The 11596-nt window shown below is 30.1% G+C and overlaps 2 protein-coding genes across 2 annotated transcripts; one reads left to right on the top strand and one right to left on the bottom strand.

The window, feature by feature from the left end:
• The first annotated feature begins 5916 nt into the window (after positions 1-5916).
• LOC104743283 (cytochrome P450 71B2-like) lies at positions 5917-7968 on the top strand. The gene is made up of 2 exons (XM_010464384.2): positions 5917-6996; positions 7221-7968. The coding sequence occupies exons 1-2, from the start codon at positions 6097-6099 to the stop codon at positions 7827-7829; spliced, it is 1509 nt and encodes a 502-aa protein (XP_010462686.2). The 5' UTR covers positions 5917-6096; the 3' UTR covers positions 7830-7968.
• Positions 7969-9442: 1474 nt separating this feature from the next.
• LOC147927869 (RGS1-HXK1-interacting protein 1-like) lies at positions 9443-10497 on the bottom strand. The gene is made up of 4 exons (XM_087485919.1): positions 10453-10497; positions 10106-10390; positions 9602-9738; positions 9443-9506 (listed from the first exon to the last, which is right to left on the bottom strand). The coding sequence occupies exons 1-4, from the start codon at positions 10495-10497 to the stop codon at positions 9443-9445; spliced, it is 531 nt and encodes a 176-aa protein (XP_087342045.1).
• Between the last annotated feature and the right edge of the window lie 1099 nt (positions 10498-11596).

An 11596-nucleotide genomic window follows, 5' to 3' on the forward strand; every position in this document is an offset into this window, starting at 1 on the left:
CACCCTCAGGTATCATCCTCTGTACTATGGTGGAGGTGGCAACTGGCAAGTGATATTGATGACGTGGCGAAAGTGTTTTGACTTTTTGACTCAGTGTGAGCGAAACAAAACTAATCCATACGTGCGCGCGTGTGTCCTAGTCCATATTCTATACTATACGATCTTCATCCATGCATACGTGAAAAATTGAAGCAAATTAAAAGAAAGATTCATGTTTGTAAAATGTCAATCTTCTTCAATGTCCTCCAATCTTCACGAAGAGTATTTGTATGTATTCATGGTTTAGATAATATAAGTAATAAAATAACAAAACATAAACGTAACTCAATTAATCACAAATAAATCATCAACTCATGTTTTGACATAAAATTATAAACTTAACATGTTAAATCAAAACAATATTACCGAGATGATTGTGAAGCATCGTACGTGTTGCACGAAAAGGGTTTCAAGAGAAATAAATGATTCAATGATCTGATCAAATAAAATTACTATGGTTCGAAACAAAGTTAAATTCCAGGACGGGCTATCTCTCAATGTATTCACGTATCTCGAAATAGTGAAAATATCTACTCGGACAGTACAGTGGAAAGTGGATCTCACCTGAATCGCCCCATCTATCCTCCTGAGGAGAAGTTTGGTTTCATACGGCAATTGTCATTACGGACCTATACGAATATACATACTAGTCAATAAAATTATAAACTAATCAATTAAACCATGTGGTGTTCAAAGAAATAAACAATAATAAGCCATGATATCATTTAATAAATTTTATCAAAGCGTCGGTCATGTGGACAATATATTATACAATATATATATATATATATATGTACTAATCAATTAAACTGATGTTCGAAGAAATAAACAATAATAATAACTTAACTAAGCCATGGGATAAATTTATAATCTTAAATCTATATTAATAAAAAGTAGGAGTTATAAGCTCCTAAGACCGTCCACATAGAATTTTAAACAACCAATAAAAATTTGACATATCACTTATTAACATTTTATACAATTTTCAGAATTTTCTATATTAAGAATTGTTTTAAACAACCTATCATGATTTGATATGTCATTCATTAACATTTTTTGAATTTATAAAATTTTTTAGAAAAAAAAAATTTTAAATTTATGGAAATCAAAGAACTAAGCACAATATTTCACATCGGCTATAATTTTTTTAGACAATGGTTCAGAACCAGTATAAATAAGATTAATATGTTTCCAACAACGAATGAGCAGGAAAGCTTGATTTATCAGGCGTCCAAGTTTAAAAGTTTTATTTGGTTTGATCTGGTTTTTTATTTGATCAAACTAAAACTTTAAACAGTTTCAAAAAAATATTATAATATTTAAAATTTTAAAAAGTTTAAATATTATAAATATTAAAACTTTTAAAAGTTCTTAGCTTTTAAAAAGTTTTTAAATATTATAAGTTTTAAATTCTAAAAGTTTCAAATATTATAAATATTGAAAATTTTTAAAAGGTTCAAATTTTATATTTCGAAACCTTTTAAAAGTTTAAAATATTATAAATATTGATGTAAAACATAAATTATCTTATTTATCTATATTTGTGCTTTTTATTTCTTATGAGCTGTAAAACATATTTTTGTGTATGATTTTAGAGATGAGTTGATATTCTTTCATTAACTTTTTTATTTTTGGGTCTAAGGAAGAAGGATTGACATCGCAAAACCTTAATTTGATGTTTGAGTCAAATTTTGAGGTTTAAAGAAGAAAGATGGACGACAAACACACATGTTTTATTAGCTATACATAGACATGATCAGGGTTACGGTTGTCACGGTTAAGGTTTATTAATCATCGGTTATGGTTAGAAATTTTTGTACCTTAACCAGAACCGTTTAACAAACGGTTACGTTTAAATACGGTTACGGTTCAAGCGGTTACTGTTATATACGGTTATTTGATAATATGATACGATTGATATTATTTGATGATATAATTAATTGATATTATTTATTTATAATTAATATGTTCTTATAGTGTACTCATATTTCTATATATCATATGATTTATATTAAATAAATAATTATTAATATATTTTATTATGTTTTTAAAATATTATAAACCAAGTAAGGATTTTGGTTTGAGAAGTTTCTAAACGCGTGGATCTAAAACCTAATAAGTATATGAATAAAATTGTCAATAATTGGGTGCATGTATTGACTATGCTGGTAATCATGAATTTCACAAATTTTATGAGAAAAGAAATGATTTTGTTCTTGGAGTTTGATGGGTTAACAAGTTGTGTGGTAGTCTAAAAAAAGGTTTTTCAGTGGAAGAATGTGAAGAAGTTGACGAGGAAGAAGAAGAAAAAGAGTATAACGAAGAACCAAATGGTAAAAGTTACAATGACAATTAACACAAAATTTGATAATGAAAATGACAAGAAAGAATATGAAAAATAAGAAAACATTGAATAAAAGACACGAAAACATAGGTGGTAGCGATCAATTAAATATGAAAACGAGTTAAATTCATGATTATAAAATTGTTTCGTTTTTCTGGTGGTCAAAGAAAATGGTTTAAGATATGTGAGGTCATCAGTTTGATTTGCCTCACGTGGACGTCAAGTTAAATTTATGATTTTTTTTTCAGATTTGATTTTATAACACAAGTGATTTTTATATTTTAAAAAATTATGTATCTGAAATTTAGTTTTTTTTCCTTAGTACTAATTTTAATTTTTTTTATGAGATAATATTTTATTACCGTAATCAATTATATATAATTTTTATCAAAATATATTAAATAGACCACACGTAGCGTATATTCAAAACCTAGTATTAATAATAATTATAATTTATACTTTAATCTTTATCAAACCCACCGATTTGCTAAACCAACTTAAATCCTTAATCTACCAAACCAAACAAATAAAGCAACAATCAGTGGCAGATCGAGAACTAATTATTATTAACACGGAGCACATATATCTTTTTTTTAACTAATGAGTTATGATTTCTTTTTTATTTTTTTATAAATTTTTTAAAGACCCTAAAAATTCGAAAATATGAAGAATATTTCACTGATTTTATAATATTTGATATATAAATTGAAACAAAAACTGTAATCTACTGAATTCACAAAATGCTTTTATTAATATTTTAGAATATAGACAATCAAATAAAGAAATAAACAACATGCATTTTGATAAATAAGTACAAGAAAGGAAAAAAACGAAATGTAATTGACAACCAATTAAAAAAATGAAATAAGAGTATAAGTATAAGACACACACAAGAAAGAAAAATAAATTATGTGTATACAAAACAAAAAAATAAAACGTGGCAACTATAGAAATAATTAAAAGCAAAATGAATTGAAAATATTGAACACCTCATCCCTAACATGTTCTAGACACCAATAATTATTGATTTTAATAAGCTATATAACAAACAATAGTTATACTAGTAATTTTATTTTATACTAATGAGTATGGAGCACGTGCTCCCACCAACCCTGGATCCGTCCCATGCATGATAAATCTCAATGATAGAGGCATATAGAGTATTTTCCTATTTTTTTTTTTTATAATAGAGAAATTCTATAATAGATGTGAGTTTTACTCCAATGGTTCTTTATTCTCATCTCTAAAATAGAGGACTATTGGAGTAAAACTCACGTCTATTATAAAGTTCCTCTATTATAAAGGTAAAAATAGAGGACTATTGAAGATGCTCTTAGATGATTGAGATTCGTGATGATAATAAAAAAACTAATATTGTATTCGTTTCATATAGTAGAGAATTTTTAAAAAATACTTTTTTTGAGATAATTTTTTTTTAAATATTTTCTATTTTGAATAGTTTCATTTTTAGCCTTTTTTATATAATTATAATATGTTTAATTAATTTTTTAAAAAATTTAGGTTTAGATTTTTTATTTTACATTTAAAATATAGTTTTGAGGAGTTAAAGTTTAATATTTGGAGTTTAGGGCTTATTTTGTTTTAGAGAAATTATAGGATATTTTAGAGAAATTATTTTGTATCATAATAGGATGTTTTAGAGAATTTATTTTAGATTAGTTTAATATTTTATATTATACTGTTTTGTTTATGATTGGTTAAACTTTTTGAAAGTAATATACATATTTAAATTCAAAACATTTTAGAGCATGTACAGTGGGAGTTCTCATCAAGTCTCAACAATAAAAAAAAAAAAAAAGTGGAAGAAAAAAATGAAAATCGATTCTGTTTTGAAAACTTTTGAGAACCGCGTGAGACACTTATTACACACATGTTAATATATGATTGATTTTAAGTTTATTTTTTATTTAAAATTTAAATAATTAACTAAATTAAATTATATTCCTTCTATTCCTGATAGTTTGATGTTTTAATAAATTTTATTTATTCCTAAAAAATTGATGTTTTATTAAAATATTAAATATAAGAGACTATGAAAGTCTTTGTTCATTGTACATGCTCTAATATTTTGAAAGAGAGGAAATACTAGTACTTATCTCAATTAGTGATGGGGAATCAAAAATTAACTATTGGAAACGACATCAGGTAGAGATTTTGGTGTAGATCTCTCTTAGCATTATCCTAACTAACAAACATGTTGTTTCTCTTTCATGATAATTTTCTCGATAGGAACGTCATCGGAAATTGTCGACTAAATTAAATAATGATTATACTATAAATTTGGTTTTATTTTGTTTAATCTTTATGATCGACAATTATAAAAATCATAAAGCAGCAAATAAGATACTACGAAGAAATATATATTGATACATGATATTCTTGTTTAATATCGTGTAAATTTGACCATGTAAACTCTGACCAAACAAACAAAACAATGATTATACTATAAATTTGTTTTGTTTAGTTTAATCTATATATGGTCGACAATTAGAAAAATCATAAAGCTGCAAGTAAATACGACGAAGAGATATGATGGAGATGGACTGATACATGATACTCTAGTTTAATCTGAAATCTGAATCTGAATCGTCATCAACGAAGACCAAATATATATATATATATATAAAAACATTAAATTAATTCAAAACTGTAAGTAAAAATCAACATAGATAATCTAAAAATACTATATTTAAATTTATAAATATAATAACTCATATATATTATAGTATTTTTTTTGTCAACGTATATTAAATTAGTTCAAACGAGCTAATTCAAAAAAAAATTGTTTACAAATTTAGAAGTATGCGATAAAATACATATCGTGCATACTATATACATATTATATTAATTATTTAAAAACAAGTTTTATATTTTTTAAATAATTTTTCTTGTTTTAATTGAAGTATATTTTTCAATTATATACTTACAAAAATACATAATTTATTTTTATGTTTAGTGTAGAATATTTGTAACTTTTTTTTTATGTAAGCATATATCAAAATCTAATTAGAAAAATTATTTATACATGTATTAAAATTAAAATTTCATCGAATAATTGATACATGTTGCGATTATATTAATTAAAAATTTTGATACTTTAAATTTATATAATATTATTATATAATTTAATTATTTTCATATATTGTAAAAATATGATTCTTTTTGTTTTACAATTAGTAATTTGCTATATTAGTTTAGTTTTTAATATAAATTACGAAAAATAATATGTTTTTACTTTTGTTATGTTTATTTTATTGTATGATTTGGTTTCTAATTTATAAATTAAAAAGGAATAATTGTAATTATTTTAATTTTAGTATTTGTATTTATTATATAATTAGGTTTTTTGTATCTGTGGAAATTTGATTGAGCCATACATATATATTTTTATATTTCAAGTTTTCAACACAGCCGGTCAAAGATTCAGTACGTTGAAAAGATCGAGGATTATTATACAACGGGAACCCCCAAACGTTAATTATATATACGCGTTTTGCTGTCACAAATTAAATAAACAAAAATTATTATTGAGGCGCATGTGACATTTTATAGAATAATCTTCAGAGGTTCTATAAAGAACGACTTCAAGGGCCAGCTACAAATCATCACCCATCAGCATCACTTCCAAGTCCAAGAAAAAAAAAAGAAAGTAGAAACATACAAAACCAAGATCATCCAAGAAAAAGAAAAAAATGGAGATCTTGATCTATTTGTCCTGGGCTTTGTTGCTTGCCCTCTTCTCCTTTGTTTTTCTAAAGAAGAAGAATCAACGACTTCCTCCGGGCCCTAGAGGTCTTCCGATCATCGGAATCTTGCACCAATTCACAGGAATCCCTCACAAGTGGTTTCATCAGCTGTCACTCAAACACGGACCCGTGATGTCTCTTCCTCTAGGGTTTACGACAGCTGTTGTGATCTCCTCAAGCGAAGCGGCTGAAGAAGTTCTCAAAACCAAAGATGTCGAGACATGTACTCGGCCACAGATGTTGGGGGCGAGGAGACTCTCGTATAACTTTAAAGACATCACTTTTGCACAGTTCACTGATACTTGGAAAGAGAACCGTAAAGTCTCGATGGTGGAGCTTTTGAACTTCAAGAAGCTTCAAACTTTTAAGTCTTTGAAGGAGGAAGAGATGGATTTCATGGTGAAGAAGATATCCAATTCGGCTTTGGAACAATCTCCCGTGGATATAAACAACATTTCTATGGGCCTCGTCTCCCACATCTTATGTAGATCATCGTTAGGACAGAACTTGCACACGAACAAGTTTTTCGACGAGGAGAAAATCATACAGCTTGTCATGGAAGGCTCCCTAGCCACAGGTGAATTTGGTGTCGCTGATTTCTATCCTGGCAAACTAGGAAACTTTGCAGATTGGTTGCTCCAAAGAAAAAGAGTGATACTAGAGAAAATGTTTAAGGAGCTTGATGATTTTTACCAACATGTGATTGATGATCACTTGAAGTCATTAGATGGACCCAAAGGTACAGATCCTTCTGCCGATATCGTTTCCGGGATGCTGAAATTGGTTGATAAAAATGGAACTCCTGGTTCCAAAAGCAATTTGGATCAAGTCAAAGGAGTACTCATGGTACGTCAAAACTTATACTATATTTCATGCATATCATTCAATAATATTTCTTTTCTCTCTTTTATATATACTATATGTGGGTAAAAAGATGATGTATCCATCTGCAACATTCTTTTTTTGGTGGACTAACCGCATATTTTTTTCTTACAAGTTATATATAATTATATGTGAATCTACTCTAGTATACATGAGTTTAATCTGTGTGTTGATCATATGCATTGCAGAATCTTTTCCTAGGAGGGATAGATACAGTTGCCATAATTCTGATATGGGCAATGACAGAACTCATTAGAAACCCAAGGGCGATGAAGAAAGCACAAGAAGAGATTCGGTCTGTCCTCGGAGAGAAAAGAGAGAAGCTCACGGAAGAAGACCTAGAGAAAGTTGAATACTTGAAGCTCATAGTCAAGGAAACATTCAGATTGCATCCATCAGTTCCAACTATACCTAGAGAATCAATGTCTCCAATAACGATCCAAGGCTATGATATCCCTGCAAAGACGCGGATGTACATCAACGTATGGGCGATTGGACGAGAGGCCAAGGTTTGGAAAAACCCTGATGAATTCATTCCTGAGCGGTTCATGGATAGTGATGTCCATTTCAAGGGACAACACTATGAGTTGTTACCCTTTGGTTCTGGTCGGAGACTCTGTCCCGCGGTTTCATTTGCCAGCAGTACAATAGAATTTGGGCTCTTGAATATGCTTTACTTCTTTGACTGGAGCTTACCCGATGGTGTGGTCGCCGAAGACATTGATATGGGAGATATTGGAAATATCTCCTTTTACAAGAAAGTACCTCTCGTCCTTGTTCCCGTTAAACACCATTAACGAGATCGTCACAAAAATAATTTCAAACAATTTGTCATTTTGTTTGAAATCTTTAATTAAGTATACCGTTGAAGATATTAATGTTTGTTGTATCTTTCACGATTTTTATCAATAATAAAAGTGTTTTTATTTCTTACTATATGAAAGACTCACTTCCTATACAATGTTACAAACAACTCAATCCTCAGTATTTTTATTTATATAAACTGTATATTTCACCCAATAATAAAGAAGAATAATATACTCCTTCTGTTTTATAATATAGGATGGTTAGAGAAGTATTTTTGTTTCATATTATAGGATGTTTCCAACTTTCTATGCAACTTTTAAATTAAATTTATATTTTATATTTTATGTTATGCAGACTTGTTTATGATTGGTTAAATTTTTAAAAAGTAACTATTTCTTAATATACGTGTTTTCACTAAAACATCCTATATTTTGAAACAAGAGAATATATATTTTGTTTTTTGTAGTTTTCTTATTTCTTTATATAGATTGATTGATCATCCGTCTCTTCCACATATGAAGCGACAGCGACATACTGTAAGGCGGACGTTCACGTTCACGTTCACGTTCATCATATTATTCATATGATGATAAACCCAAAAAAATCGCAACCCTATTAATCTTCGTTAGTACGTATTCAATTATTGAAACTCAGTCACAACTTACAATTTGGACCCTTCATAACTCTCAAGTCTCCGCCTTGATAATTACGTAAAATATAAAAATATCATTGTTAAACCCGTGAGCGACAAGACTACAACAACAACACGTAAGAGTTTGGATTATCGACTAACAAACGACCCGTGAGCGCTGAATCAAGGAGTTGGCCATAATGAATATTAAAAGGTGGGCGATTTCGTTTTTGCTTTTTAGAGCATGGGCATTGGTGTAGGACAAATTTTGGTCCCTCAAATATATTAATTTTATTTTCAGAGTTTCTTAAGTTTGGTATAAGCATTGGTGTCCTTAAGTAAAAACATATTAAAGTTTTAATTTAAATAAAAAATATAACATTGACATTAAAAACATAAGAAAATTACAAAGTTACAAAAACTTGAAGAAGAAAAACAAATATCTTGGATTACAAGGACAATCCTCATACAACATTTTCTTGTGTTTCAAGATAGCTTATGAACCAATGAAAGAAAAAAGCTAAACATCAGAGCTTAAACGCCATATGAGGCAACCGTATAAATAAGAATGGACATAACTAAGCAATTTTGTTCAACCTCTGACTAGAATATTTTAAAAATGTTTTAGATGGTCGGATGAGGGTTGAACTTCACTGATTCGAGCCATACTAGCTCCTTAATCTCTTCTTCAGTGGAAACCGGGTCCTCAAAATCGAAACTGAACTGCTTGGAACAAACAGGCTCATGTTAAGGTCGTGAAGAGCTGACAAGTAAGGATGACACAATGCTTCCTCAACTACAAGATAAAGAGCGTGATCAAGCATTAATTAATAATAAGAAATCATCACTCATATGCCAATCTCGGTATGTAACAGATGAACTTATACCAGATCTTTCCTGAAACAGAACATACCTCAGTTATAAGTTTAAACTGATGAACGTAGTCTTTCCCCGGGAATAGAGGCTCCCCTGTCATAATCTCAGCAAATATGCAACCAACAGACCAAACATCAATCGCATATCATTTCCAGAGTTCCTATAGATATAACAGAAGTAACCAATAGCCATATTAACACAAATGATGTCAATAGCTTAGTAAAATAAGTGGGAGCGTCGATGTTTGGAACATACATGAGTTCAGAGAGACCGCATTTCATATCCTTCTCTGCTAAAGTCGCCCTCTCAAGCAATTTCTTGCTCTCCTTTTTCATTAAGTCTGCAGACATGTTCAAATCCTGAACATGCTTCTCAGCTCTCAAGAACTGTGCCTGAAGAAATGATTTTGAAGTTGATCTAAAAACAAGAGAAGGGACACAAACCAGGGCAAGTATAACAACGAACAAATTGGAATAGTAGATACCTCTTCGCTTTGAAATCGGCCTAATGTTTGACGTATGTCAATTCTTCTGCAAAGAAAACAAAACCAGTAGAGGATACAATCGATACATAAAACTTAGCACCATGTCAACACATAAAAACGTCTAATTCGGAGCAAAACCTGTTTTGAATCGAACTCATTTCAAGTAATTAAAGCTTATGAGATATTGAATTCCAAATCCATGCTTTTGTTGCTAATAAGAATCTCGATTCATAAGAAACGTCATGGTGAACAAAAGAGAGAGAGATTTAACAAACCTGTATAGAGCGGAAATGAGAGGTCGAGTTTTCACGGAAGGAACGAGCAGAGCGCATGGCGGAATCCGTCGATTCCTTCACCGTCTGTTGGAGATCACCCACCCATTTCTCCGCTTCTCCCATGGCTTCCCCCACCGAATCAACCACTCCGATCGCTTTATGCTCAATCGCAGCAGAAACAGTTTCATTCGTGATCGCTGGAGCCGAATCTTCGGTAACGCTGGTTGCTTTGGTAACGACGGAGAGAAAAAAAATGACTCGAGACCACGATTTTTTGGGTTCACCCTACCCAAACGACAGCAACCAATAACACGCCGCCACATGTTATGAAGGACAGACGAAAATACGTCCCCTTTAAAGATACGTTTCTTCGTTAATGGGTCATTTTCCATTTATTTTTAAAACAAAAATCGTGGGAGACAGCCCAAAAAGACGCCAATGCACATGGTCTTAGATCTTGTCTCTGACATGGAAACTTAAAACATCTTTACTCCAGAACGTGTAAATGTTGCTCAGAAAAAAAAAAATTTATTACACATTTTTTTTTTGTTTATTTTTAAAAATATGTGCCAATAAATGAACGCCACGTGTCGAGGAACGTTTCTCACAACGTTCTCAAAATACTCTAGCAAGGAGCCTTACTCTTCTTTTTACTTTTATCTCTCATTTTTTTCTTATTTTTTTAATAAGAGTAACTACATGAGTAACACCAGTAATCATGCTCTTATAATAATATTTTGTTAATAAAGTAGCTGATCTGGACCCAACATTTTAGAGTTTTATAAAAACTTTTAAAATTATTTGGTTAGTTACATAATAACAACAGTATAAACAATATATGAACTGTATATATCAAGACGTTTTGTTTCTTCATTGATTATTATATTCAAAAATTTCTTCTCATATTACTAAACTGGCAGTTCGATGAATTTATTAGTGGCGGTGGTAAGTGTTTTGGCTTCTTGAGTCGGTGTGAACGGAACAAGAGAATGTGTGTAAAACTTGGTTTTGAATACTAAAGATCGAAAGGTTCTTTTTGGATTTTTTTTTAACACAACAACTTTCATTAAAAACTTAAAACCTCAAATGAAAAATGTTCTTATAACTTAGAATCAAACGGTTACAAAAAAGGGAAAGATAAAGACTACATGAGTTTTCCAAAGAGATGCACAACTTTGAGGAGTTTGTAAAAGGTGGAAAATCTTTTGGTGTCTTGTAAGATTCAGGAAATTCCTGACCAAAAGGTTCTTTTTGGATTCTTAAAATATCGAATTCACTAAACTTATAGCCATAAAATTATCCAAAAGTAAAATAATGAATTTGATCTTAGCAGTAGTAGTAGTGTATAAACCTGAGATTTTAAAGAGTTGGGTACAAAACCCATTAGGGAATGCCACGTAGAGAGGGATGGGAGGACATAAGACTACTCCTCCATCCCATCCACGTAGAGAACGATGGGACTAATGCTTTGACGTGAAACCAAGCTTACTA

The sequence above is a fragment of the Camelina sativa genome, chromosome 14 (assembly GCF_030686135.1).
Source record: "Camelina sativa cultivar CO46 ecotype springtype chromosome 14, ASM3068613v1".
NCBI lineage: Eukaryota > Viridiplantae > Streptophyta > Magnoliopsida > Brassicales > Brassicaceae > Camelina > Camelina sativa.

Bases quoted from the DNA above. Each gene is read 5' to 3' on its own strand.
- LOC147927869 (XM_087485919.1), bottom strand. From the start codon at position 10,497: ATGGAAAATGACCCATTAACGAAGAAACGTATCTTTAAAGGGGAC. The intron at 9,739-10,105 runs GTTTGTTAAATC...TCATTTCTTCAG, and splicing joins CTCATTTCCGCTCTATACAG to GCACAGTTCTTGAGAGCTGA. The intron at 9,507-9,601 runs GTATGTTCCAAA...TTATATCTATAG, and splicing joins TGCGGTCTCTCTGAACTCAT to GAACTCTGGAAATGATATGC.
- LOC104743283 (XM_010464384.2), top strand. From the start codon at position 6,097: ATGGAGATCTTGATCTATTTGTCCTGGGCTTTGTTGCTTGCCCTCTTC. The intron at 6,997-7,220 runs GTACGTCAAAAC...TATGCATTGCAG, and splicing joins AAGTCAAAGGAGTACTCATG to AATCTTTTCCTAGGAGGGAT.